The 27732-nt window shown below is 43.4% G+C and overlaps 1 protein-coding gene across 2 annotated transcripts in view; it reads left to right on the forward strand.

Moving 5' to 3' along the window:
• IL5RA (interleukin 5 receptor subunit alpha) overlaps nucleotides 1-27732 on the forward strand; it is a 42498-nt gene that overhangs the window by 8808 nt on the left and 5958 nt on the right. Inside the window, exons 5-10 of one of the 2 annotated variants that reach the window (XM_002696967.6) lie at nucleotides 2485-2638; nucleotides 2713-2900; nucleotides 5384-5529; nucleotides 8630-8768; nucleotides 22980-23076; nucleotides 24402-24486. In XM_002696967.6, the coding sequence (XP_002697013.2) occupies nucleotides 2485-2638; nucleotides 2713-2900; nucleotides 5384-5529; nucleotides 8630-8768; nucleotides 22980-23076; nucleotides 24402-24486 (809 nt within the window). Of the gene's footprint in view, nucleotides 1-2484; nucleotides 2639-2712; nucleotides 2901-5383; nucleotides 5530-8629; nucleotides 8769-9145; nucleotides 11375-22979; nucleotides 23077-24401; nucleotides 24487-27732 lie in introns of those variants that run through there. The other variant, XM_010817628.4, reaches the window with a different exon arrangement.

Here is a 27732-nt window from a genome sequence, read left to right on the forward strand (position 1 = left end):
GAATCAGACTGAATTCACACCACATCATTCCTTGGAAGGAAACTAGGAGAGAAGCAGACCTCAGAAACTCTAAACTATACTTGGCACAGATTATCTGGTCATTTAGTGCCTGGAGAGAGTATACACACACACACACACACACACACGTATACACATACATATATATATATATATATATATGAAAATGTGTGTATACATGTGTGTGTGTGTGTATATGCATATGTATACATATATAAGGACTTCCCAGGTGGCTCAGTGGTAAAGAATCTGCTTGCCAATGCAGGAGCCACAGGAGACTCGGGTTGGATCACTGGGTCTGGAAGATCCCCTCGAGGAAGGCATGGCAACCCACTCCAGTATTCTTGCCTGAAAAATTCCATGGACAGAGGAGAGAAGTCTGGTGGGCTATAGTCCATGGGGGTCACAAAGAGTCAGACATGATTGAGCAACCAAGCATGCATGCACACGTGTATGTATATGCACACACATCATATATATATACATATTCACATATACACACATGCATATATACCTGCATATACACTGCTGTAGAGCAGAAACACAATATTGTACGGCAAAGTGAATCAGCCACACACACACATATAGCCCCCAAATAAATTCAAAGTGGATTAAAGACCTAAATGTAAAGTCAGACACTAAAAAGTTCTTAGACCAGAACACAGGCAGAATACTCTTTGACATAAATTGCAGCAAGGTCTTTTTTGACCCATCTCCCAGAGTGATGAAAATTAAAACAAAATTAAACAAATGGGATCCAATGAACTTCAAAGCTTTTGCATAGCAAAGGAAACCATAAACAAGTTGAAAAGACAATACTCAGAATGGGGAAAATATCTGCCCACACAGCAACTGATAGGGATTAATCTCCAAAATATACAAACAGCTCACGAGGCTCAATATCAAAAAGACAAACAACCCAATCAAAAAAGGAGCAGAAGATATAAATAGAAATTTCTCCAAAGACCTACAGATGGCCAACAAACATATGAAAAGATGCTCAACATCACTAATTATAAAGAGAAATGCAACTCAAATGATACAACGAGGTATCATCTCACACTGGCCGTAACACTAATCATCAAAAAATATATACATAAATGCTGGAGAGAATGTGGAGAAAAGGGAACCCTCCTACTCTACTGGTGGGAATATAAATTAATACAACCACTATGGAGAACAGTATGGAGGTTCCTCAAAACACTAAAAATAGAATTCCCATATGACCCAGCAATTCTATTCCTGAATATATACTTGGAAAAAAACATATTTCAAAAAGATACATGAAACCCAATGTTCACTGCAGCACTATTTACAATAGCCAGGGCATGGATGCCACCTAAATGTCCATCAATAGAGAAACGGATAAAGATGTGGTACATATATACAATGGAATATTAGCCATAAAAAGGAGCCAAACTGTGCCATTTGCAGTGATGTGGATGGACCTACTGTCAAAGAGAGTGAAGTAAGTCAGAAAGAGAAAAACAAGTATCATATATTAAGAAGGAAATGGCAATTCACTTCAGTATTCTTGCCTGGAGAATTCCATGGAAAAGGATCGTGGAGGGCTAAAGTCCATGGGGTCACAAAGAGTTGGATACAACTGAGCGACTAAGCACCGCACATGTGGACTCTACAAAGATGGTACAGATGAACTTATCTGCAAAGCAGAATAGAGACACAAATATTGAGAACAAACATACCAAAGGGGAAGAGGGAGTAGGGTGGCTTGGGAGACTGGGATTGACATACATACACCACTACGTATAAAACAGACAACTAATGAGAACGGAGTCTATAGCCCAGGGAGCTCTACTCAGTGCTCTATGGTGACCTAAAGTAGACTTTAACACACTAGTCTGTGTACTGAGTCTCTAAAGAGGCAGTGTTCTTTTGCGATGTTGCCAAAACTACTTTCCTTTTGAGCGGCAACCTCTGTCCCTCATGAACCATTTGGATACTACCTAATGAATCACTTCGTTCTCTGATGCAAAGTGGCGTTGGAGACCTTCCCCAATTAGCTCTCTCAGTCATAACTAGTTATTGACAATGGAGCATCAGAACCCTGAGGCTGCTGTATACCAAGCTCAGAATGACAATTTATCACACTGCTCTTGAATTCTAATATCTATCACATATAAACCCTCCCTGCAAAGAAGCTGTAAAACTTTGAAGTCAGAAAGTAGGGCTTAGTCATTTTAGTTCATCCCCCAGAAAGATGACCTTTTGCAAATAGGTTTCTATAACTGTGTGGTGACAATTACTTTTTGATGTCCCCAATCCCTATGAGTTTAAAAGAAACTATCAAAAACTGTCGTGGCAATGCTTTGTTCTTTAAAAAAATTTTTTTTGTTGGAATAGAATTAACTTACAATGTTGTGTTACTTTCCACTGTACAGCAAAATGTGAAACAATTCATGTATATGTATATCTGCTATTTTTTTCCAATTTTTGACCACCTAGGGTCTCCTGGAACTGAGATTGTGAATTTAACTTGCACCACAAACACGAAAGCAGATAATTACACACACTTACGACCATACCAAGTTTCTCTTCACTGCACCTGGCTTGTTGGCAAGGATGCCCCTGATGATACACAGTACTTCCTCTACTACAGGTTAGTACCAATTTTCACTTATGCGAATGGGGTGTTTCCTCTAGCCTTAAAAACTTACGAGTGTTCCAATACAGGTATCGCTCTTGGATTGAAGAATGTCAGGAATACAGCAAAGACGTCCTGCAGAGAAATGTTGCCTGCTGGTTTCCCAGGACTTTCATCAATAGCAAAGGGCGAGACTACCTTGCAGTGTATGTTAACGGCTCTAGCAAGGGAGCTGCGATCAAGCCTTTTGATCAGCTCTTTGCCCTTCATGCCATTGGTAAGACAGCCTTGACACAAAACCAGAATAACTGAATTGCAGAATCTCAGCACTGGGAGGGTTTATAAATATCACCTAGTTTTGCAGAATCTCAGCACTGGGAGGGTTTATAAATATCACCTAGTTTGGCTACTCATCTAATACTGAACGACCACATGGCTCCTGCTTAAAAACCACAGGGTCAAGGTTTCTCAGCCTCGGCGCTACTCATATTATCTGGCCAAAGAAGTCTCTGGGGCTGTCTGTGCTTTACAAGGTGTCCAGGAGCAGCCCTGGTCTCCAACTGCTAGACGCCAACAGCACTTCACCCCATTCTCAAGTTGTGACAATAAGAATGTCCCTAGACTTTTTTTTAACCTCAATACCTAATGATTTTTATTTTTTAAATTTTAGTTTTATTGAGGTAAGAGAGGTAAGAGGTAACATGAGATGTATCCTCCAAATCTTTGGTGCACAATACAGTACTGGTGACTATCCGGACAATGTTGAACAGCAGATCTCTAAAACTTAGTCTTCTCTTTTTTTAACTTTTGATTTTATATTCGAGTATAGCCAATTAACAATGCTGTGATAATTTCATGGCATGGCAGTGACTCAGCCATACATATACCTGTATCTGTTCCCCAAACTCCTCTCCCACGCAGGCTGCCACATAACACTGAGCAGAGTTCTGTGTGCTATACAGTAGGTCCTTGTTGGCCCTAGTAATTCCCCAGACATTTCAAAATGCCCCCTAGGGGATAAAATCTCCGCTAGTTGAGAACCCAGGGAAAGTGAGCTCCCTGCTGAAAGAAGCCCAGACCACCACTCAGCAGCTCTGGCTGGGCTTGTGAAATGTCTGCCCACGGATCCTGTGAGGGGTTGGCATCACCCCCAAACAAGTCTGATTCCTTCCCCACCAGAAGGTCCCTCAGCTACACAAAGGCAGCCAGGTTTCTCATCCTGAGCTCTCTCTGCCCCCGGCTTCTCGTGCATCCCTCTCACAGTCCTCTGCCCTCTGGACTCTCTCCTCTGGGTGTTCTTAAGTTACCAGATCTCCCTCACCATGTGATTCTCTGACTGAAGCATACGAGCTAAGCTTTCACTTGTTCAGTCTGCAAAACTGAAGACCTTCTCCCTCATCCTAAATACTTGTATTAATGAAACTCATCGGGAGCCCTTCACAGAGCATTTCTGGTGCTTCATGTTCAAGGTTTCCGTGATGGCGTGGCTATTAGTGTGGACTATGGGGCCAGGCTGCCTGGCCCTGGATCCTGGCTTCTCCACTCACTCGCTGAGCGACCTTAGACAAGCTGGCCATTTCTCTGTGCCTCAGGCTTTGCACCTGAAATATGGGGAGAAATCAATTCTTCCTACAAGGTCTTTGTGACAATTAAGTACGTTAATAATTATAAAGTGCTTAGAATGGTGCCTGGCCTAAGTATCCAATAAATACGCAAAATGTTATTATTTAAAGGATGTGGTTTGTGACATATGTATCTGTTTCTACTTTTCCATCATCCATATGTGTATGGATGTATAACTTTTTGAGTACTTGCTAAAGAGGTTATACAATTCTCTTCAACAGCATATTTTAGGTCATATTAAATGACCTAAAAATGTCACGTTCATGAAAACAGGTAATAAAAAATACTGAGAGAGACCTATGAAACAATGATATTAATATGAAAATGGACACAGCCTGGGACAGACTATGGACATTTATTTTCTTGTATGATTTTCATTTTACTGAGACCAACTCCTCATATTACTAAAAGAAATAAATGTTCTCTTGGTGAAAAACATTTCGGCTTAAGGGATGGCAGGCTCTGGAGCCAGAGGGCCCCATTTTTAGCTTGTTCCTATGATTCAGTAATTGTGAGATCCAAGTCACATAACTTTAGACAAGTTCACTCAATTAGAAATAATTGCCAACCCTATCAAACGGCCATAAAACAATCAAGTGAGATTTCAGGGTAAAGAACTATGGAGTTATAAGCAAAGACAAATTTAGCCCAACCCGTTCTTTTTCTGTAAGAAAAAACCAAATCCTCACAACAAACGAAAACAAGACACACAAACCAAAATGAAATAAAAACTGAGGCCCAGAAAGGGGAAGTGACCAGCCCAGCCACACACCTGTCCCATAGCACAGGGCTTAGCTGGGTCCCCAGGACACCGCTCCAGGAGCAGGTTTATCTTCAGGTTGGCCCAATTTGGGAAGCAAAAATGGATGGTGGGGTGGGCCTTAATAAGCTGAAGGAAAGGGCATTCAACCATTTGAGACTGTTTAAGTAGGAAGTTTTGAGGTTTACAGAAGAGATCTCTCCTGTAGCTGTAAGATGGGAGTCAGATGCGGGCTGCCAGAGTTCTGCGGCTTGCAGATTTGTTGGTTAAATGCGGGAGGAAAATACTTGAGAATATGTAGCTTGGAAATACCTTGAGAAATGTGGGTGGACTGCACTTATCAACCATGATCACCAAACCCTTGTTCTCTAACACAGATCGAGTAAATTCTCCAGCGAACGTCACGGCAGAGATCAAAGGAACCTGTCTCTCTATCCACTGGGAAAAACCAGTTTCTGCTTTTCCAAGCCACTGCTTCGATTATGAGGTGAAAATTTACAATGCAAAGAAAGGATATTTTCAGGTGATTATTCCAATCATTCCATTATTTGATGACAGATTTCTTAAAAAAAAAAATTCTTGTCCATTTGACAGCTCTGGTTATAGCCTGGAACTAACAAAGTCGAAGGTAACTATCTCAGTTTATAAAATAAATCAAACCTTACTGGTTTTTTGTCTTGCAAGGACCTATTTTGGGTTGAAAATAATGTGAAGGATTAGATAAAAGTTCATTAGCACTGTTGGGGAAATGGTGCAGCTGCTATGGAAAACAGTACGGGGATTTCTCAAAAATTAAAAATAGAATTATCATATGACCCAACAATTCTACTTCTGGGTACATATCCAAAAGAATTGAAAGCAGGGTCTCAAAGACCTTTGAACAACCATGTTCATAGCAGTATTATTCACAACGGATAAAAGGAGGAGATGGGTGCACAATGTGAATGTCGAGCCGCACACTTAAAAATGGTTAAGATGGTAACTTTTTGTTTTGTGTGTTTTACCACAACTTAAAAAAAAATGCCACTTCATTAGCCCTAATGGACAAAAAAGTCAAGGGGAAAGGAGCTAAATTAAAGTCAATATTTATTAAGCATCAACTATAAGTTAAGCTTTGTCAATACTTGGTTTAATTGCTGAGTCATATATGACTTTTGTGACCCCAAGGACTGTAGCCTGCCTGGCTCCTCTGTCCATGGAATTTTCCAGGCAAGAATACTGGAGTGGGTGGCTATTTCCTTCTCCAGGGGATCTTCCTGACCCAGGGATGGAAAATAGGGTCTCCTGCATTGCAGGCAGATTCTTTACCAACTGAGCCAGGGAAGGCCCTTGTTATACTTACAGTTTCTCTATTATGTAACTATACAATGATCATTCCCTTACAGGAAAGTGAGGCACAGAGAGATTAAGTAAGTTGCCTAACATCACAAAGCAAAGGAAAAAATTGGAGAAGTCAGGATTCAAACTCCTGCCTTGCAAACTCAATTTGGTTTAACAAAGATGTTTATAAGCTGGCTTCTTAGTGGGAGATAGACAAATAGGTGCCATTTCTGCTCTCAAGGGGCCTGGTCTGCAGGATGCACTCACCCAGTCTCAGAGCTGCCTGACCAAGAGGCCAGGTGGATAAGCAGGGAGTCAACAAAGCTGCCAGGGCCTCCACCAAGGGAGAGGAATTGAACAGAATCTTGAAGGATGAATAGAAACCTGCCTAGTGGGAGAAGCAGAGAAGGACCTCTTTTAGCCAGCGTGCCCAAGTAAATATGGCAAAAAAACTGGCTTTCTTTTTAAAATGTCTAATCCACCATATACTGGTATGATTTGCTAGAAAAATCAAGTATAGCTAAAGACAAACCCAGTGATCCTGAGCTTGGATGCCATGGCTATTTCAACTTGCTATGAAAGCTCCCAAATTGTCTCCATTTGTGTATTTCCTCCTTGAGGACCACAGTAAACAGCCCTCACTCACGCCAGTCCTCCAGTACACTTGGAGTGGCCAGGGCCCTAGGCGGAAGGATTAACCAAGGCTTGAGAGAACACGGCTCCTTCAGCCAAGCGGCAGTAACTCAGTCAGCTGGACCGAAGACCAACACTGGAATTGTAACTCTGGCTCTGACATGAGCACCTCTCCCAGAATGCCTCTAAGATTTTGCTTGGAATAAGTAGTTTCTCTTTTTAAAACCATGGCCATTAGCAATGGAAGCCGCTGGAGTGTTTCATAGAGAAATGTGAAAACATCTGGAGAAATGTAGAATTATTTTGGTAGCAGCATAAAAGCTGGGTATGGGGAGAGGGAACATGTGGAAACAGAAATAGCAGTCTCATGGCTACTGCAATGGTCCAAGCAAAAATTGATGAGACCTAAAATGGCAGTGTTTTTGGAGTAGAGACAAGGAAAGGAGAACTATATCCAGGAGTATGTAACGTGGAGGCCCCAGGGACATAAACTTGGTTTGGGGCAGAGGGAATTAGCTGCATGGTGAAGACACTGACCAGGAGAGAGAATATATAAGGCTTTGTGAGAAAACAGGGTCAATTCAACACTATAGAATATCAGTCTATGTTGCCTATGACAAACTGGAATTTACTGAGTGTATATTACTAGGTTGAAATACCCCAAATGGTTGTTTTTGCAGATCAAAAATGGATTGCTGAATATTAGAAGTTTTAATGTGATGCGACCCAAAATATATTTAAGCATGGCTTTTACAAAGTTAGGGCTTCTTTATTTGATAATCCATTGGTTTGATGGTATTATTCCTATTTTACAGATGAGAAAACTGAGGCTCAGAGAGGTTAAGCAACTTGCCCTGCATTTAGTTAGAGGTTAGAGCTAGGATTCAAACCCCTCTTCCCTAGATTCAAGGGCCCTGCTCTTTTCTACTTCCTTATGCACCCTCCACCCCTCACTTCTCCCCACCCCCGGCTGGGAGTGACACATTGAAACAGGGATAAGCAAGCTTTTACAGTAAAAGGTCACAGAGGAGATATTTTAGGCTTTGCAGACCATGCTGTTTTTGCCAAAATTACTCAGCTCTGCCACAGATACAAGCAAATAGGCATAACTGCATTCCAGTAAAACTGTTTGTGGATACTGACATTTCAATTTCATGTAATTTTCGTGTGTCACAAAATACTCTTTTTATATTTTTCAATTGTTGAAAATATGTAAGTCATTCTTAGCTTGCAGTTTCTATAAAAACAGGCAGCAGGCCAGATATGTCATAGACTGCACTTTGCTGGCACCTGTTGAGTATGATGGAAGCCATGGCATGTTGTTAGGTGATTACAGAATATCTTGGGACAAGATGGTGGGAGTTACACATCCTGCTATGGGCCCCTCCAGTCTTTCACTCTGGAAATATCAGTTGGACCGAGATGGATCACTGAGATCTTACAATTGCCTATTTTATTTATTTTGGTTGCTATTAGCTTTCCATCGAAGGATGACTGCCAACGCATCCATACTGAAGTGATCTAGAAGACCCTAGTTGACGTGTGTCTTACTGATTTTAAACGGGCCGCTGAACACTGAGTCACTTGCATATGACCTTCCAGTCTAGTCACTGGCATAATTTAAATAGCATGTTCCGGAGAGTCTTATCATGTTATTTTTTTCCATTTAGACAGAAAAAATGACAACCAATACACTCATCACCATAATTGATGATGTTTCTAAGTATTACATTCAAGTGAGAGCAGCAGTGAGCCCTGTGTGCAGAGCGACGGGGCTCTGGAGCGAGTGGAGTCGGCCCATTTACGTGGGTGAGTACCTCTTGTTTATTTTAAGGCACGTGGCCTTACTCGTGGTTGTAGCAGATCCTCCTGGAAAGTGGACATGTTCACTTCTGAGTCTTGAAATGCTCTCGTTGTCTCTACTATGCCTTACCCTGTCAGTTGGCTTGCTGCCTTTCTGACCAGAGGTGGATTTACCATAAGAACGGTGAAGTTTAAACCTTCAAGCTTCTCAAGAGCACAAGGTCTTCCCAAGTCTGGTGCCTATTCATTTTTTTCAGATTACCTAATTCCACTTCTATCCAATTTTTCCAAAATATGTCTTTTTAATTTTGATATAAATTCATATGCAGTGGCAAAGAAACATGGTGAAAGAACTCATGTAGACTTCATTTGGTTTCTTTCAGGAGGAACCTCTTAAAAACCTGCACTGCAATATGCTACCCAAAAACAGTGGCAAGGAATCCACCCATCAATCTTACTCAGATTTAACTGGTTCTATATGTACTCATTTGTGTATTTAGTTCTACGCAATTTTATTCCATGCGTAGGTTCACGTATGTATTACCACAAGGGTTCTTCTTTGCGCCCTTTTATACGCACATCCATCTCTCTCTCCTCCTTCATTCCTAACCCCTCTCAACTACTAATCTGGTCTCCATTTCTGTAATGTTTCCATACTTAATTTTGAATTCTTACTTTTGTTTCACTTCATAAAGAAGATTTCAAAACTGAATAAGGTATGGCAAAACCAATACAATATTGTAAAGTAATTAGCCTCTAATTAAAATAAATAAATTTAATTAAAAAAAAAACTTAATAAGGTCAGGGTCCACAAAATCTGGATTCAGACCCAGGCCTTCAGCAAAAACAGACCTCAGTTCAGTTCAGTTGCTCAGTCGTGTCCAACTCTTTGCGGCCCCATGGACTGCAGCATGCCAAGCCTCGCTGTCCATCAACAACTCCCAGAGCTTACTCAAACTCATGTCCATTGAGTTGGTGATGCCATCAACCATCTCATCCTGTCATCCACTTCTCCTCCCACCTTCTATCTTTCCCAGCATCAGGGTCTTTTCAAAAGAGTCAGTTCTTCCCATCAGGTGGCCAAAGTATTGGAGTTTCAGCATCAGTCCTTCCAATGAATATGCAGGACTGATTTCCTTTAGGATGGACTGGGTGGATCTCCCTGCTGTCCAAGGGACTCTCAAGAATGTTCTCCAACACCACAGTTCAGAAGCATCAATTGTTCGACGCTCAGCTTTCTTTATAGTCCAACTCTCACATCCATACCTGACTACTGGAAAAACCATAGCCTTGACTAGACGGACCTTTGTTGGCAAAGTAATGTCTCTGCTTTTGAATACGCTATCTAGGTTGGTCATAACTTTCCTTCCAAGGAGTAAGCGTCTTTTACTTTCATGGCTGCAGTCACCATCTGCAGTGATTTTGGAGCCCCCCAAAAATAAAGTCTGTCATTGTTTCCCCATCTATTTGTCATGAACTGATGGGACCAGATGCCATGATCTTAGTTTTCTGAATGTTGAGTTTTAAGCCAATTTTTTCACTCTCCTATTCTACTTTCATCATTAGAGGCTCTTTAGTTCTTCTTCACTTTCTGCCATAAGTGCAGCATCATGCATATCTGAGGTTATTGATATTTCTCCCAGCAATCTTGATTCCAGATTGTGCTTCATCCAGCCCGGCATTTTGCATGATTTATTCTGCATATAAGTTAAATAGCAGGGTGATAATATACAGACTTGATGTATTCTTTTCCTGATTTGGAACCAGTCTGTTGTTTCATGTCTAGGATTGGGCACCACCTGGGCTCCTATATTGGTTCTGCAGATGTTTTTGTTTATGATTAAACTGACTAGCTTACTAGGCAAATGAGGTGATCACTGTATCTCTCTGTGGGATCGGAGAAGGGTGATGACGGTGGCTCTGAATGAAGGGGCAGATTCCCACTCGTCCTCTGTGTCAGATGGTAACTCTTTAAGTTGGAGAGGCGGTCCTGCACCATGGAGCTAGAACATGCATTCCCTGTGTTTGCTGCCACCTGTGTATCTTGGCCATGCAGGGGGCACTGTATGAGAGAAGAGGACAGTTAACAAAAACAACTACTGTTTCTCCAAACTCTAGAGTCTTCCATAGCAAGCTCAGGTTTCATACTAGCCTTGGGACATGCTAACTACTTGTTCAGCCTAGAAGAGATCACTTCTCTCTGCCCATCCTTGGAGGCTCCCAGAACTAAGGAGACAAAATCCACTTCTCCTGCCTCACAGGTTATTGTGAAATAGAAACAACAATGTCAATAGATAAGATTTATTGTTGACTACCTGCTCCCCTCTAAGCACTGAGCCAAAGGCTTTACAGGCACCCTTTCACCAATCCTATCCACAAAACTGTTTTGTACATGAGAAAAAAAGGTTTTGAACATTTAGACAGTTTGCTTAATTCTGCATGGCCAGTAAGTGGCAGAGATGGAATTCAAACCCAGGCTGACTGACTCCAACGCCTGAGCTCTTAGCCCTACAGCACCGTGGCTGGGTGCTACAAGCTAAAACCCTGAACAAATTAAAGACTCATTTAAGAGATCCTGGTAGCTAACTTTGTGGTTACAGGTGGTCAAGAGATCCTGGTAGCTAACTGTGTGGTTATGGCTTGTCAAGCATGTGCATGTCATATACCTCATCCTATGAGGTAGCTAATGACAGGTACTAAAGGACAGATTTCTTTCTTTCAGCACATGCTATGATTTCCTATTTAGAAATAAGACACTTAGGCTACCAAGTGTTTCTGCAGGACATTCCTGGGCAGTGCCCACTGGCCCATGTGCATGTTAGGCCAGATCAAAGACACAGCAGGGAGATTTCCAAGGAAGGCTGGGGAAGACAAGCAAAAGCCCAAGGGATGGAACATGGTTCTGAGTCTGCAAGACCTTGGGGAGCTGGGTTTCCCAAGGGGAAAGGCGCCCCTAAAGTTGCACCACAGGATCAGCACAGCCTTGTAGCTCTGCCCCCATATGACCCTACTGGGACTCAGAGGAGCAGCAAGACCCTTCCTGAGAGAGGGAAGAGAAAGGAAAAGAGGAACTGAGAAAACAGGCCAGAAACCCATACTTCATGGTTTGGCCAAGGCCAGTCTTTCCCCCTCCCCCAACACCCTCCTTCCCAGGTTGAGGCCCCAACCTGAGAAAGCAGACCCAGCACACACAGCCCCCCACCCCCAACCCACCAACATTGCTTCAACTGCGCAATCGAGATCCACTCTTCTCCCCAAGAGGGGACCCAACAGAAGAAACACAAACCCATCGCAGGGAATTTTCAACAAGGTTATGAATTTCATCAAATGCGCACCAGTTCAGTTCAGTCACTCAGTCGTGTCCAACTCTGTGACCCCATGAATTGCATGCAGCACGCCAGGCCTCCCTGTCCATCATCAACTCCCAGAGTTCACTCAGACTCACGTCCATCAAGTCGGTGATGCCATCCAGCCATCTCATCCTCTGTCTTCCCCTTCTCCTCCTGCCCCCAATCCCTCCCAGCATCAGAGTCTTTTCCAATGAGCCAACTCTTCGCATGAGGTGGCCAAAGTACTGGAGTTTCAGCTTCAGCATCATTCCTTCCAAAGAAATCCCAGGGCTGATCTCCTTTAGAATGGACTGGTTGGATCTCCTTGCAGTCCAAGGGACTCTCAACACCACAGTGCAAAAGCATCAATTCTTCAGTGCTCAGCTTTCTTCACAGTCCAACTCTCACATCCATACATGACCAGTGGAAAAGCCATAGCCTTGACTAGACGGACCTTTGTTAGCAAAGTAATGTCTCTGCTTTTCAATATGCTATCTAGGTTGGTCATAACTTTTCTCCCAAGGAGTAAGCGTCTTTTAATTTGATGGCTGTAGTCACCATCTTCAGTGATTTTGGAGCCCCCCCCCCCCAAAAAAAAAGTCTGACACTGTTTCCACTGTTTCCCCATCTACTTCCCATGAAGTGAAGGGACCAGATGCCATGATCTTAGTTTTCTGAATGTTGAGTTTTAAGCCAACTTTTTCACTCTCCTCTTTCACCTTCATCAAGAGGCTTTTGAGTTCCTCTTCGCTTTCTGCCATAAGGGTGGTATCATCTGCATATCTGAGGTTATTGATATTTCTCCCGGCAATCTTGATTCCAGCTTGTGCTTCTTCCAGCCCAGCGTTTCTCATGATGTACTCTGCGCATAGTGGAAGCTTAATTTTGATTACCTGCATTTGGTGGGATTTTGTCTTAATGCTTTGTTATTCCCCAAAGGTACAAAAATCACTGGCCCCAAAGTACTGATATTTCCAGGTGTCTTCCCAACATTACTGCACACACAGTTTCAGAGATTTTTATTTTTTCTCAGTGCTGTTGGAGGACCTCAAACTAACTTGGAGACCATGGTGGGTACTTTGGCTGTGGAGCCAGTTCTGATGTTTTAGCCTCTGTGTTCTGAATTCTCATCAGTGTTGACTGTGAAGAGTTTAGAACTTAGAGAGGAAGAAAGCGAGACACAAATCAGGAGATCTAGGTTTTCGCCGTGGCTGTGGCAGCGTCTAGCTCTCTGACTGAAGTTAGAGATGCAGAGATAACATTTCATGAGCCAAGTAATCAGAGACTGTAAGCAGAGACAGACTACCTTAGTCCTCCGAAGGCAGGGCCATCTGCTGTCACCCTGCAGGGGACAGAGTGGCTGCCCCTGACCTAGTCAGTCAGCCCTAACCTCCCCAGGTCTCAGCTTCCTCCCTGTAACAGGTGAATTTCCTCCTTTGTAAGTTCTTTCCAATCTGCCTTTCACTTTCAGGTTCCCCTACCCCCCGCCATGACAGCCCCCTACCAAAGTGCTGAGAGAGAGCCTGACCTAGAATGAGAGTTTATTTTAAGCTTGTTTTTAATTTATTATTCACTCTGCACTTTAGAACTGGCACCCCATTATTATTTTCTAAACAACAGCTTCCCGGTTTGGAACTGGGTTCATTATCCTTTGCCCTCAGGTATGCCTCCCTGCCATCATCATGGTAAATCTTATTTCATTTACTGCCACCCTGGTCATGAAGATGCACTGATTAATATTACCACTAACCTTATAAATCCATCCTTTCTGGAATTTACTCCCCTGCTCAGTTTAGGATCATTAGTGAATTTAATCAATGCAGGCTCTCCATCGCCATCAAGATGATTAATAAACTAATAGGAAGCCCAGGCTCCTCTGAGACATTTCACAAGGCTCTTCCTTACCCCACGAGGATGCAGCAATAATTATGCTCTGCTTGCAGCCCACCAGGCAGTGTTCCCACTCCATTCATTTCCTCCAACATTCTTCCTCCTCTCCTACCTTGTCTCATAAATGGCACTCTGGAGCCCTCCCCTTCCATTTTCATGCCAAGACCCAACTCAAATACCACCTCTGTTAGATATTATTAAGTCCACCTCCCTTATTTGAGGGAAATGGAGACCCAGAGATATTTAATAATTCAGTAGTTATCAAACAGCCAAGAAGTGGCTATTAATGGATAATTTTCTCAAATAGGTGACATATGAGTCAATTAGTAAATTGCAATAAATTCGATTGACTAGTTAACCCATGAGAGCCCAAGGATCTTGATCAAGAGAGGGACACCAGATGAATACATTTTGATTGAAGAAAAGGGAGGATGGAGGAGTCAGGACTGCTGGCCAGCTCGGTTGGCAAAGTCACTGCACAGTCAAGAGACACAGGGCACAATGGTCAGGGGTCCGCCAGCCTCTGGGCACTCTCGGTCTACCTTGAAACTCTGCCCTCCCATGCTGGGATTTCCAGGGTACGGAATACTTTTTATTTATTCTTCAGATGGAAGAAGCAGTTTCATTTTATCTGCCCTTGTTATCAGCTGCCCTTCCTCAAGTGGCTTCTCTGCCTTATCTGAAGAGCTAACTTCCCACTTTTCACACTTCTTTCTCCTTTTGTAACTTTCTTAACTTCCGGATTGTTCTGTTCCTTTATTATCTCTGCCATCTCCTGTTTACCAAAACCCTCTGTCTCCTGAGGGGTTTGTGGTCTGAGTGAGGCTTTTCCTTTTCTAAAGTCCATCATGTTCTCCCTCCCTTCCCAGAAGCTCAAATGTCATGCATGAAACAAGCAATAACCAAAGCAGTTTCCTACAGTAATGCCTTCACCATGGAAAAGTGTTACGTGCATCCACCCAGCCATGTCGCTGGTCAGGCTCAGTGGATCTGAGTCTTGCACATCAGTGATGGGTCTTCTCCACAGTCACAGGCGTTGCCTCTCAAACGAACAACTGGGCCCTTGATGAAATCAGTATCTAAAAGCCAGGGTCTATCAGACGAAGGTACCAAGTACCAATTAAAATGTAGTTAAAAATAAAAATATTGCTTTAGGCCTGAGATGTGCAGCGCTTACACCCAGAGGAGGAGGAGAAAGTTCACTGCACTTCTTAGATGGCTCAGCTGCATGGTCAAGGTAAACACGGATGGCAGCTGTCTTTCAGGGCACCTTCTACAACAAGACCTATTACTCATAGGACTCTAAGGACTTCATGAAAATAGCTGGAAGCAGAAAATCAGGGAGGGAAGTAAGATTTGGTGGGGGCGGGGGCGGGGAATGGAAGCCAGGCTCTTGCAGGGAAACTCTGGTGCCTTTCTCCTTGGACCTGACATTCATGGGCTGTGAATGAGTGAGGGAGCCCGGCACAGCAGCCCCAGGGCACATGAAATCGCTCCCAGGCCCTCCAATCCACCTCCTTAACTTTACACTTTGCTGGCTCCACCCTCAGCACTCAGAAAAGAAAAAAACTATGGCCCAGTCTATTTGTCAGTCTTTCTTTAAATCCTCACACTGTGCTGGAACAGGGAGAGAACCAGGCAGGAGAAAGGTGAAGGGGAGACACTGGTAGAGGGCTCAGGTTCACTCTCCACCGGAAATGAATTCTGCAAATTCCAAAGCTTTCAGGAAGAAATGGTGGGCTTCTGGGTCAACAGTGACAAAAACTGATAGAAGAATACAAAGCTGACCCAATAAAATGAAAAACCCACCCTCAGTATTCCCTGAGGGTGATATAACTTGTGGCAATTTCGGGTTTTCTTTGCAATGGGGGATTTGGGGTTGGTAAATGTGGTGGCTGATTTGGGCCATTGCTTCCTTTCACCCAGGCTCCTGTGGTTTCCAGGCTGACACCCCACTGCTTACTTGTTCCCAGTGGGGGCACAGGACAATTCAGCCCTGTGGCCTGAAGGAGGGCCAGCAGGAGCTTTCTCATTGTCCCCAGATGTCAGGAGCAAAGAGCTCCCACTTAGCTTTCAAGTCCAGCCCCCCAAAGCTGGACTTGCCCCCCAGGCCTTCTGTGCGTGACCTCTTCTCATGATGCGCCCGCCAGCTGTTAGAAGGGAGGTGGGGCCCTGCTCTGGGGACAGGCACTGTGCCCGGCACGTTCACTTATTTTATCTTACGTAGCTTCACAAACACGGGATTTTCCTAATTTAGAGGCAAGAAAAGAGATGCAGAGGGGTTAAGGAATTGGCCCAAGTGAGAGCTAGGAAGTGATGGACTAGGACCTGGAATGCAGCCACAGGGCTGGGTCCATGCCCTGCTTTTTTTGTGATGTGGTCACAGTGCCAGCACAGAAGATGGAGGCGGGCGGGGGTGGCACAGCGGCTAGCGGCAGTAAAAGGGCCACCCTGTCAGCTCGTGAGCTGTCAGCCTCTATGCAAACCAAGCAATGGGGATTTCATCAACCTCTTCAGGATCCTCTAGTCTAAATACCTCCTATGAGCTGTCCATGGTGTTCATTTTCACACAGACCTTCTGGAGGGTGAGAGCCATCACACCTGATGCCCTCTCCTACTCTCCAGTATCCTGAATATTCAGTGTTTTCTTTCCCTTCAGGCCTGAGCTTATGACTCAATCTTTTGAGGATTCTGACAGGACTTGATTTTTAGCCTGGCTTTGACGATTTAGGGAAATTATCTTGGTGCCTTACTGCTGAACACGATGTATTCACTCACAATCACAGTTATAAGAAGATTCATTGAACACCTACTGTGAACTAGCACTGTGATGATCACTTTACAGCAATCAACTCAATCAGTTCTTATCCCTATTGAGCAAAGCAGGTGATGGATCCTCCCGAGGGCTCCCTGCTCAGGGACACCTCTCGTGGCAAGTGGGAGAACCCAGATCAAAGTGCTTCACTTATGTTTCTTAAGTCTCTGTGAGGACAGCTCTCAGTTGCTTTAGCAGGTGGACAGAGAAAGCCCAGAAAACCCCTTACAGGGAAGAAAGTTCTGGGTTGCCTGGAGCCCTATAAGACACACAGCCCTTGGTGCTGTGTGGAAAAGTCTGCAAAGAAGAAGATGGCAAAAAGGAGTTTTCCACTCAGCTTCAAGTCCTGCTGGAGACCAACAGTCTGGCAGCAATCCCTCTAGGGAATCCTGAGTGCATACAAGTATACACACACACACACACACACACACACACACACACGCACGCGCATGCACTTGCCCACACCCCCAAGGCATGTCCTTTCCATATTTGGGGTCACTGAGCCCCGTTTCCCCAGATGAACATAGTACAAGTTTTCTGCATTTTGCTCTGGGTCCTGCACTATCTACATTCTGTCCACAAGGCTGGATTGGTTCCCTCTTTTTGTCTCCCTAAACCAGGTGAAGCTCAAAATCCACTTGACAGCTGTCTCAGAAAGCTCATCCACCTGAAAGGCATGCTTATGACTTCTGCTTGCATCGTGAGTCTGTGACCCCTCTTGGGGGCCCCTTCACAAACGATGCCAGTCTCCCCCTCCAATGAGGAGCAAGCACAGGAGGCTTCATACACTAACAAATCTGCATCCTCTCAGTTATCCAGCCCCGTCCATGTCCTGAGAACTCCTTCCAGTGCCTTTTGGCTTAACAGACAACGAATATGGCTGCTTCACTGGAAGAGCCCCATCAATCTACTAATCAGTCTTTTCCCTTAGAACCTATGGTTGAGACTGAAATCAGATTCAAAATCAGTATGGGATCCCTGAAAGTCATGCTCACACAAAGAGCTTAAGGGTGGAACAGGCCTCCAAATCAAACTGACTGTCTAAGAGTTATCAGTCTGAACCATAAAGATCATAGAATTTAAGAACAAGTGGGGCTACAGCACCAGCAGGGGGAAGATTTGACAAAGCTCTGAGAGCAGCCAGAGGCAGAGCTGGGACTTGTGGGTCCAGGGTCTGGGTATCTTCAACCACCATCATATCTATCCCCCTCTCTCCCTTTCCCACCGTACACTCCCAGATCATACAACATGTGAAGAGATTTCTTTAGCTCCCTTATTCTCAAGGCTGAATGGCTGAGATGTCAGCAACTAAAGATGCCAAGGTCACCAGAAACCAGGCAGCTTGAGCTCCCAAACGCTCCAAGTTGCCAATATTGGGAGAACGTCCTAGGATAAGGTGCAGAGCCTAAACTGCTTCTCCTCCTGAGCAGGACAGGCTTTGCGACTTCCTCTTTGTAAAGCTCACCTCTGCATAACCAAACAGTGCTCATCAATTTCTTGAAAAGAAACATTTGTGGCTTCCGCTTCAATGGCACAAAAGTCATTCTTGAGTCAGAGAAATGATTCAAGTTACCTGGAAATACTTGTTCCTCAGAGAATTTCCAATGTCAGAGACCTCAGATTCAAATGAATGATGTACTGAGGGGCCTCTGAACTTTTACAGAAGTAAAATTCTTCATTTTCACCTGAAGGATATATACTGTGAGTGGGGACTATTCCCCTACTCAACTTTCAGTGAAGTCAGAGTAGGTGCTGTCTTTTATTCATTTAGTCACATAGCTGATTCTCAACTCATTTTTGCATGAAGAAATCAAGTAACATTAGATAATCCCCAGGCAGTTTTCATTTGGTAGTGAATATGTGAATGCTTTTTCCTGAATATGTGAACGCTTTTTCCTGCACTAAATTTATCTGCCAGTTCAGGTTTTCTTTGAAGAAAAGCTGACCTCAGTTCTGCTGTCTGGGTTAGTTCTGTCCTCAGGTGATGGTAAGGGATTGGTTCTAAAACAAAACTGGGACACTGCAGAAGCCAGGAGGGGAGAAATGACTCAAGTGCCACCTCTTCCAGACAGGAATCATGACTGCTTCTCACCTTGCAGGCATCACCAACTTTTATATCAAAAGAAATGAAATCAGTTGTGTCTCTAAATTTTGCTAATTCATAGAGCATCTTCACTTATTAATGCGAGTACTGAAGTGAAGAGCAAGACAGTAGTTTAACTGAAAAGATTTGTGTAACCACATTCACAAGTAAACGGCACTCTTATCGGGGCCTGACACACTGCTTGCAGTGAATTGCACAATTTTAGACACCAATGGGACCCAGTGTACCACGCTGATAATGTTTACAACACTGCTCATTCTTCCTGCAGGACTCAAGTTTCACCTGTCTAAACCACTGAAAACAGGACGAAGTCTGCTCCTGACATAACCCTTGCTAAATTTATATCCCATGTGGACTAGTGTGGAATTTCTGAATGTGCTTGTCAGGGAACTTGTGTAACGGCTCACTGTGTGGAAAGGTGAGCTTCAGAAATGGGGCAGTGAGGCAGGCAGGGTCCCTTATTCATGAAATCAGAGTGGGAAATAAAGTGAGACACTATTTGATTTGATGGTATTCTAGTTCATCCCAGTTGCTCTTTATAGTAGCCATGTGCAGTAAAAACTAAGTTTAACAGGACACTTGGTGACAACCCAGCGAACTGAATACTAATCCTAGAACAACTGAGTCTCCGTGGTACTTGGGAAAACAAAAGGTTTGTCTTTCTGAGCCTCTGTTTTTCATCATTTTGCAAACTGTGGCTACCGCCGGTGTTTAAAATAGCTGTAGACACATGAAACTTCTTTTTACATGCCATGGTCAGAGTGAATCACTTAAAGTGATTCGGTCCCAACTAAAGCCTAGGGAACCACAGGAGTAGTGGCATGCAAGGCAACCTCCTTCTCCTGGAGACACAGCCTGAAAACACAGCCACCTCCGGCAGCTAAGAAGCAGCACAGCAAGGCTGCCCTGCAGGGAAGTGGTCTCCGGCGGGAAGAGGACGCTGAGGACAGTGCTGCACATCTCGGGGATGTTTAGGATCTGTTCTGTGAAGCGCCAGCCGGTGCAGTGTATTCTGGGTCTGGGGGGCGGGGCCCCTGCACTGTGGTTAAGAGCACAGCTGCTCAGCATGTCCTGGCTCCTCCCCCGGCTCCGCCAGTCTCTGCTGCAGCTCCTCCATCCATCAGATGTGGATGGCAGTGCCCACCCTGAAGTGCTGCTTTGAGAATTCAACTGAGATTACACAGGAAGCCCTTTGCAGAATGTCCGGTACCTAAAAAGTGAATGTAAAAATGTGTATAGAAAATAACCTATTGGTGACTGCTGGTTACTGCTGACTTTTCTCTTTTATTCTCTTCTACTACTTTCACCAGTGAAAATATACTAAAATTAATCATGTGAGAGATCAGGATACACAGAATGATGGTGCCCTAGACTGAGTCAGGGTACTAGAAAATGTGCTGGATTGAGAGCATTCTTACGGGTCCTATTTCAACTCCCTTGTTTTTACAAATGAGGAAGCTGAGGTCCGGAATGGCCACCTTCACAACAAGACTAGGCAAAGGCATAGACAAAAGCATGACTCGCACGATTATGGTTAGTGTGATCCACTGGTGTAAACTGCGCCATAGACAAAAGCATGCCTCGCTCGCATTTACGGTTGGCTGTGAGGCACTGATGTAAACAGAACCAGTGAGGAAAGGAGGTGGGGTCTACAGTGGTTGAGGAGAATCAAAGTAACTTTCAAGGACTCCAGTTTGGGAACTTGGAAGAGTGAAGACCAAAAGGGAGAGGTCATGAGGGAAGCTGCTTTGATGCGAAGAAGGGTTTGAATTTAGTTTTGAATGTTGTCAGCTTTGAGGCACATCCCAGTGGGTTCCACCTATGGGCAATCTCAGATCCAGACCAAGAGATAGGCAGGAATAAAGATGCAGGAGAAGAAGCCATGGAATTAAAAGACGAAGCTGTGCTCAACAAACTTTTCAAAGTTCAAAGAATAGATTACGGTGGAGAAACACCAAGAGATCACGGTTGAGCTGACAGGGCCAGCTGAAATTAAGAAGGAGGGAAGGAAATTATATCGAAGCAGAGGAAGATCTGAGTGGAGGATTCAGTGGCTTGGTTTCCAGGTGGGCATAACCATCAAGTCTGAAATTCAGAGGAAGGTCAGGGAATATAAAGTTGCAAAAAGAAACCAACCATCCTTTGGCTTCAACCAGGAGGAAGTCATCTGGGATTTTAAAAAGTGGTTTCTGAGATGGGAAAATGAAGCTGCCTGAATTTCTCATTCAACAAATGAGTCTAGGAAATAAAGTAAGATGGTATTTGATGATCACTGAGAGAGAGATGGCAAAGTAAAATAATGCCTTAAAGATAAAGGGTTCTATGAATATCTGAAAGCAGAAGGGGAAAGACGAAGGAGGAGAGATTAAAGCTTTTGGGAGGTAGAGGATCAACCCCAAGTAAGAGTTCTCAGGAGGCAAAAAAAAAATAGTGCAAGAGATCAAAGCAACACTGGAATCACGAGCATTAAATCCTCAAGACATCTCTCCATCCTGACACCTTGAAAGATTTGAGTTTTATGTATTTGGGGTTTTTTCCCAAGTCTTAAGATATTTACAAGGACTTGAAAATTGCACTTACATTTACTCCTCATTTTATAGAAGCAACTATTAATGGCAAACTGAGTATTAGGACCTCCTGGTGAGCTGTGTCTGTCTCACCCCTGCATTTAGAGCTGCTGTCACTGAATTACCTGTGTCTTTATTTACTTAGCAAGTTCTTCCCTCAACTGCAGGAAGAGAAGTCTCAAATGGGTTCTTTTAACGCTGTCTCCCGGCAAGCTGTATAGAGTCCAATACACAATCAGATCAGATCAGATCAGTCGCTCAGTTGTGTCCGACTCTTTGCGACCCCAAGAATCGCAGCATGCCAGGCCTCCCTGTCCATCACCAACTCCCGGAGTTCACTCAGACTCACATCCATCGAGTTAGCGATGCCATCCAGCCATCTCATCCTCTGTCGTCCCCTTCTCCTCCTGCCCCCAATCCCTCCCAGCATCACAGTCTTTTCCAATGAGTCAACTCTAGGAGCTCAATAAATATTGACTAGATGGGTGAATAAAGGAATAAACAAACACAGAAAGGCCAGTATATTCAAGAGATAATGTGATATTTTCATCTTCTCTAAAAATGAATCAGGAAGTTTAGTAAGCAGATTATTCCCTAACCACCATTTGGTTTTTCTTGAATGCATTTCCAGTACCTTAAATGAAAACACACACACACACACCCAAAGCTATCATTAAAGCCCATAGAAAGATCTACCCCCTGAATGTAGATTAGAAGGAAATTTAACTTGAGTCGGACGGCATTTACACTTTCTGTACTGAATCAGGGCAGTTAGCATCTAAGTCCCTATCTGTGAAATGGACATGATTCCAAGACCTGCTTTGAGGACAATTAAGATTGTAAATTGTAAGACTATAAATGCTGGGAAAGATTGAGGACTAGAGGGTGGCAGAGGATAAGATGGTTAGATAACATCACTGACTCAATGGACATGAATATGAGCAAACTCTGGGAGATAGTGGAGGTCAGGGAAGCCTGGTGTGATGCAGTCCACGGGATCACAGACAGTCAGACATGACTTGGCAACTAAACAACAAGATTGTAAAGTACTTTCAACAGAGTTTGATACCTTTGTTGTTACCTACAAGTATTATTCCATACTGTACTTCCTCTAAAAGTCCAACTTTGTAAGATATTTTGATTGCAACACAATTAGGTTACTGATTAGGCTTACATTTTTACAGCTTTTTCATCTAAAATCCTCATGACTCACCCAAAGCGCTAAACGCCAAGATCCAGGTGGCATATTACCTAGAATATATCCCATAAATACCTGTTCAGTGATTAAATAGTGTTTCAAGATTAAAAATAGTCTCATTGCCATTGTTGCATTTCACTCTCCTATCAGCTCTGTGAGATGCCTGTTACCCTTTACAGATAAGAAATCTAAGACTCAGGAAAGTTAAGCATCACGCAGCACCTGCAACTCAGACCCAAGCCTCTTGATGCCCTACTGTCGTCATTTCTCTCAATGCTAATTCTAGTTCTGATTTTTCTTTCTTTTTTCATTAGGGAAGGATGATCAGAAGCCCTGGACAGAGTGGTTTCTTATTGCAGTTATGATGACCATCTGCTTCATCTTGTTAATTTTCTCACTCATCTGCAGAATGTAGGTATTCCTTTTATTTTGGGTGCTTTCACTGGGATCTGAATATTGAATTACATTCTTGCCAGGCGCCCACTGGATGGAGGGCTCTTGTTATCAGGTGGAATCTACAGTATTTTTGTGTCTTCCTGGACAGCCTTTCCAAGATGAGTGTGGACTAAATAAAAAACTGGGAAACAGGTGATTTACAGAAACTGGACAGAGCTCAATATAGCCTCAGTCACTGGATGTCCCCTTCTTGAATTTGCCAACAGTCTGCTAATTTCTGTGAAGGTTTCACATTTGTGTTCTTTTGCTTCCTTGACTGTCTTCCACTCAGTTCTTAGGTGCTTCTGTTGAGCCCCCAGGGCACGTCTGTTACATCTAAGGGAAAGGAAGGCAGCCTCTGGGTGCTGAAGTCACCACAGTGCCTCCTGTGTTATCATCCCCAGTTATGAGGTATCGAGTCCTAGCCTGGCCCTTCTGTCATCTAGCCCCAGAGTAGCCCATCGTTCCCAGATTCTGCGGTATCTTGCAGATTTGGCAACCAATCCTAGAGCCTGCCAAAGCCTAAAAGCTCCAAAGTAGGGACTTCTCAACCCTCTGGCGTCCAGGAAGGTCAAGTGCCACTTAGGAGGCTGCAGAACATATTCTATCTTAGCTTTTTCATAGTTTAGAAAATGACTTTTAGGGGACTTCCCTGGAGGCCCAGTGGTTAAGACTTTGCCTTCCAGTGCAGGGGGTGTGGTTCTGATTCCTGATGAGTGAGCTAAGACCCCACATGCCTCACAGTCAGAAAACTAAAACTTTTTTTTTTTAAATAAGCAATATTGTAACAAGTTAAAGACTTAAAAAATGGTCCACATCAAAAAAAAAAAAAACCTTAATAAAGAAAATGACTTATCTTAAACAGCTTCACTATTTTAAATCTTATATAAGATGGTATCTATACCGGGGGGTGGTGGTGGTGGTGGTGGCAATTTAGAAAAGAGAAAAAAAGTAGACCGAGAGCCAACACAGAGGAGGAAGGGCGCATGAGCACCATAGGTGACCTGGAACCCCACACATCTGATGTCCCTCACCGTCAGAAATCAGGTCTGACCACACGTACCAACACGAAGCAGTTGCCATTTTGTCGTTCTTGGATCAGAAGTCACATCAAAGCCTTGCAGTACCCCTATATCTTCAACTATTATTACAAAGTAGGTACTTGGAAGTCTTTGTGGATGAAGATTTTGAATTTACCGATTGGCAGGTTTGGGGATTAACCAGGTCACTGTTTAGAGCAGCTACTGAAGCACAAGAAAGGCTGCTTCTGCTCATCTCTCCCTCCTTCACTCTGTTTTCAGATGCCACGTATGGACCAAGTTGTTTCCGCCTGTTCCAGGGCCGAAGAGTAATATTAACGATTTCTTTGTAATCATCAACAATGAGGTAATACTGAAGGTTCTCTAATGTCCTATCTGCCCAGGGACAGGGTCCTGTCACTGAGCCACTTGTTTTCCATGTTACAAGAAAGGGCTTTTACCCAGGAGGCCAGATGTCTTCATATTGCTTTAGTCACCCTGCTCTCTGGCTGATTGTTTTAATACATGTTCATTACAATCTCTGAATATTGCAAAGGTCCTACTCAATTATGAGCATCCTCACCAGTCAGAAAAGCTGAATTTTTTTTTTTCTATCAGCCATGTTTTAACTGACCTTGGGCAATTCCTTCAACCCCATGAGATATGACTTCCTCTTCTGTACAGTAACAGGCATAGATGCGTCCACTGACCTGTTTAACTCTGACATTTTAAGAATTCATGTTTCTGCCCCTGAGTACCCCTAAGTTTTTCAGAGGAATTTTCCCTAGTTTCTAAATATAAAGAACCATAGAGCAGGCAAACAACTTCCCCAAATATGTTTTTGTAGGTGCCATTTATGCACTCAGAGCACTTAGGTGTACCACTCACTCACTTATTAACATGTGTTCAATTGTTCTAGCATCAAGTGGGAGAAGTAATCCTTTGAAGTAATCCTTTCTCTAGTGAATTGCCTTGGTGTCTTTGCTGACAGTAAGCAACGACATGCATGTGTGTCTATTTCTCGATTACTGTCTATCTGTATGCCAATACAACACTGTCTTGAAACTGAAGCTTTATTGTAAACCTGGAGACCAGGCAGTTTAAAACTTCCAAACATGACTGTTCAAAGTTGTTTTGGTTATTCCAAGTCCTTTTTATTTTCATATGGCATGGCAACACACACCAGTATTCTTGCCTGGAGAATCCAATGGACAAAGGAGCCTGGCAGGCCACAATCCATGGGGTCACACAGAGTTAGACACAAATGAAGTGACTTAGCACAAACTTCAGAGACAGTTTATCGATTTCAACAAAAAAGGCTGCTGGGATCCTGATCAGGTGATTTTAGAGAGAAGGAACATCTTACCAGTAATGAGTCTTTCAACATCTCACCTTATTTATTTAGAGGTCTTGTGCTGTTCAGTGTATTGATGTTCAGTTGCTTGTCAAATCTGTCCTTAAACTGAATGGATATTTACATCAGGGGCCAGGGGGCTTTCTATAAAGAGCAAGATAGTATACATTTAAGGGCCAAATGTTTATTATGCAGTCATACTGTGAAATCAACCACAGACATTATACAAATAGCTCTGGACAATAAAACTTTATTTACAAAAGCAGGCAATGAGCACGGAGAACTGGGAAATGAAGCATCATCTTCTGCTGTCAGTTCTACGGCCCACACCCTCCACCTGGGGAGGCAAGTGACCCAGGACAGAGCTGACCATGGCTGGGGCCCAGGCAGCAGCGTCCCAGCCTCGACCTCTCAAAGCATCGCCTGGCCAGTCCACTTTGGGGGCCTCTGCTACAATGACGATGAGGGGGCCCTTTAGAGCTATTGACAAACCAACAGGAAGCCTTCCGCTGATGGGAAAGAAAACCCTCCACTTTTCATCACTGCTGGCTCCTCTAAACTTGATGCTGGTACCCAGAGTCCTGGGATTCAGAGGGTGGCTACCATCCCAGAGAGGCCATTACACACATCTTTGCTTGTCCAGGCTTGAGTCAGAAATTATTTTTTTACACTCAAGAGACTCAGGGAAGGAGAGGGAGGGAGCAAGGAGGGGAATGAGTTGGCTGAACAATAAAAACGGCTCACTTAAAAAAAAACAAACCCTTATTCTAAGTTTCCATTTGTTAAAGACTGGTTTCCAGCCATTCTTTGTTTCAATACTGGCAACTGGAGAGAGTTCCTTCCAAGATTAAGTAGATCACAAACCACTCAAAATACATAGGCAGAGAGCATGGCTGCTTGGTCATCACTGCACATTCAGTGCATCACGTGGTGCCCAGTGCAGAGTTGTGCTAAGTCGTTTCAGTTGTGTTCAACAATTTGTGATCCTATGGATCACAGCCCACCAGGCTCCTTTGCCAGTGCAGAGTAGGTATTAGAAACATACTGAATGACTTCTACATTGTTGGCGGGACTTGTAGGTTGGTACAGACACTGTCAAAAGTATGGAGGTTCCTTAGAAAACTAAACACAGAATTACCACGTGATCTAGCAATCTCGCTCCTGGGCATTTATCCAGACAAAATTCTTAATCCAAAATGATGCATGCACCCCTATGTTCATAGCAGCATGATTTACAATAGCCAAGACATGGGAGCAACCTAAATGCCCATCGACAGATGAATGGATAAAGAAGATGTGGTACATATATACAATGGAATACTATCCAGCCATAAAAAAGAATGAAATAATGCCATTTGCGGTGACATGGATGCAATCAGAGATTAACATACTAAGTGAAGTAAGAAACAGAGAAATCTCATATGATGTTACTTACACATGGAATCTAGAATATGGCACATATAAACCTATCTACAAGACAGAAACAGTCTCATATACATAGAGAAAAGACTTTAGGGAGAGGGAGGAGATGAGGGAGATGGATGGGCTGGGAGACTGGTGTTGGTAGATACAAACGGTTCCATTTAGAATGGATAAACAAGACCCTAACATACAGCACAGGGAACTATATTCAATATCCTGTAATAAGCATAATGAAAAACAATATAAAAAACAACATATATATTTTACAACTGAGTCACTTTGCTGTGAAGCAGAAATTAGCACTACATTGTAAATCAAATATACTTCAATTAAAAATATGGAAAAAAATACACTGAGTGAGTAAAGAAGGTGAAGGAATATGATTTCTTACAGGAAGTTTATTTTTGGTCACGAATTTTATAATTAATATTAGCATTATTTATAATAGCCAAAATAGGACACAATACACCAATTTAGGGGAAGACTTTAGTGAACTGTGGATAGTGTACTATGAAGCTATTCAAAATGATACAGCCAAAAAACATACAGTCATGCTTCAGCATCTGCAGGGGGAATGGCTCCAGGAGATCCTGGGGGGCACCAGTGTCCGCAGGTGCTAGAGTCCCTTATATAAAAGAGTGAAACCAGTGGATACAAAGGGCTGGCTGTACGTAACTTAAAATATGATATGATGCTGCACAAAAAGCAATCAACTTATAAAGCTCTTCATGTAACTGTAAAGATAACAGCTAGAGAAAAGGGCTGAAGAGATAGTGGGTTGTGCTTGGGAGGTAAGTTTATGGGTGTTTTTTGGTCTTTTCTTCCTACTTCATTTCC

This window comes from Bos taurus, chromosome 22 (genome assembly GCF_002263795.3).
Source record: "Bos taurus isolate L1 Dominette 01449 registration number 42190680 breed Hereford chromosome 22, ARS-UCD2.0, whole genome shotgun sequence".
In the NCBI taxonomy this organism is placed as follows: Eukaryota; Metazoa; Chordata; class Mammalia; order Artiodactyla; family Bovidae; genus Bos; species Bos taurus.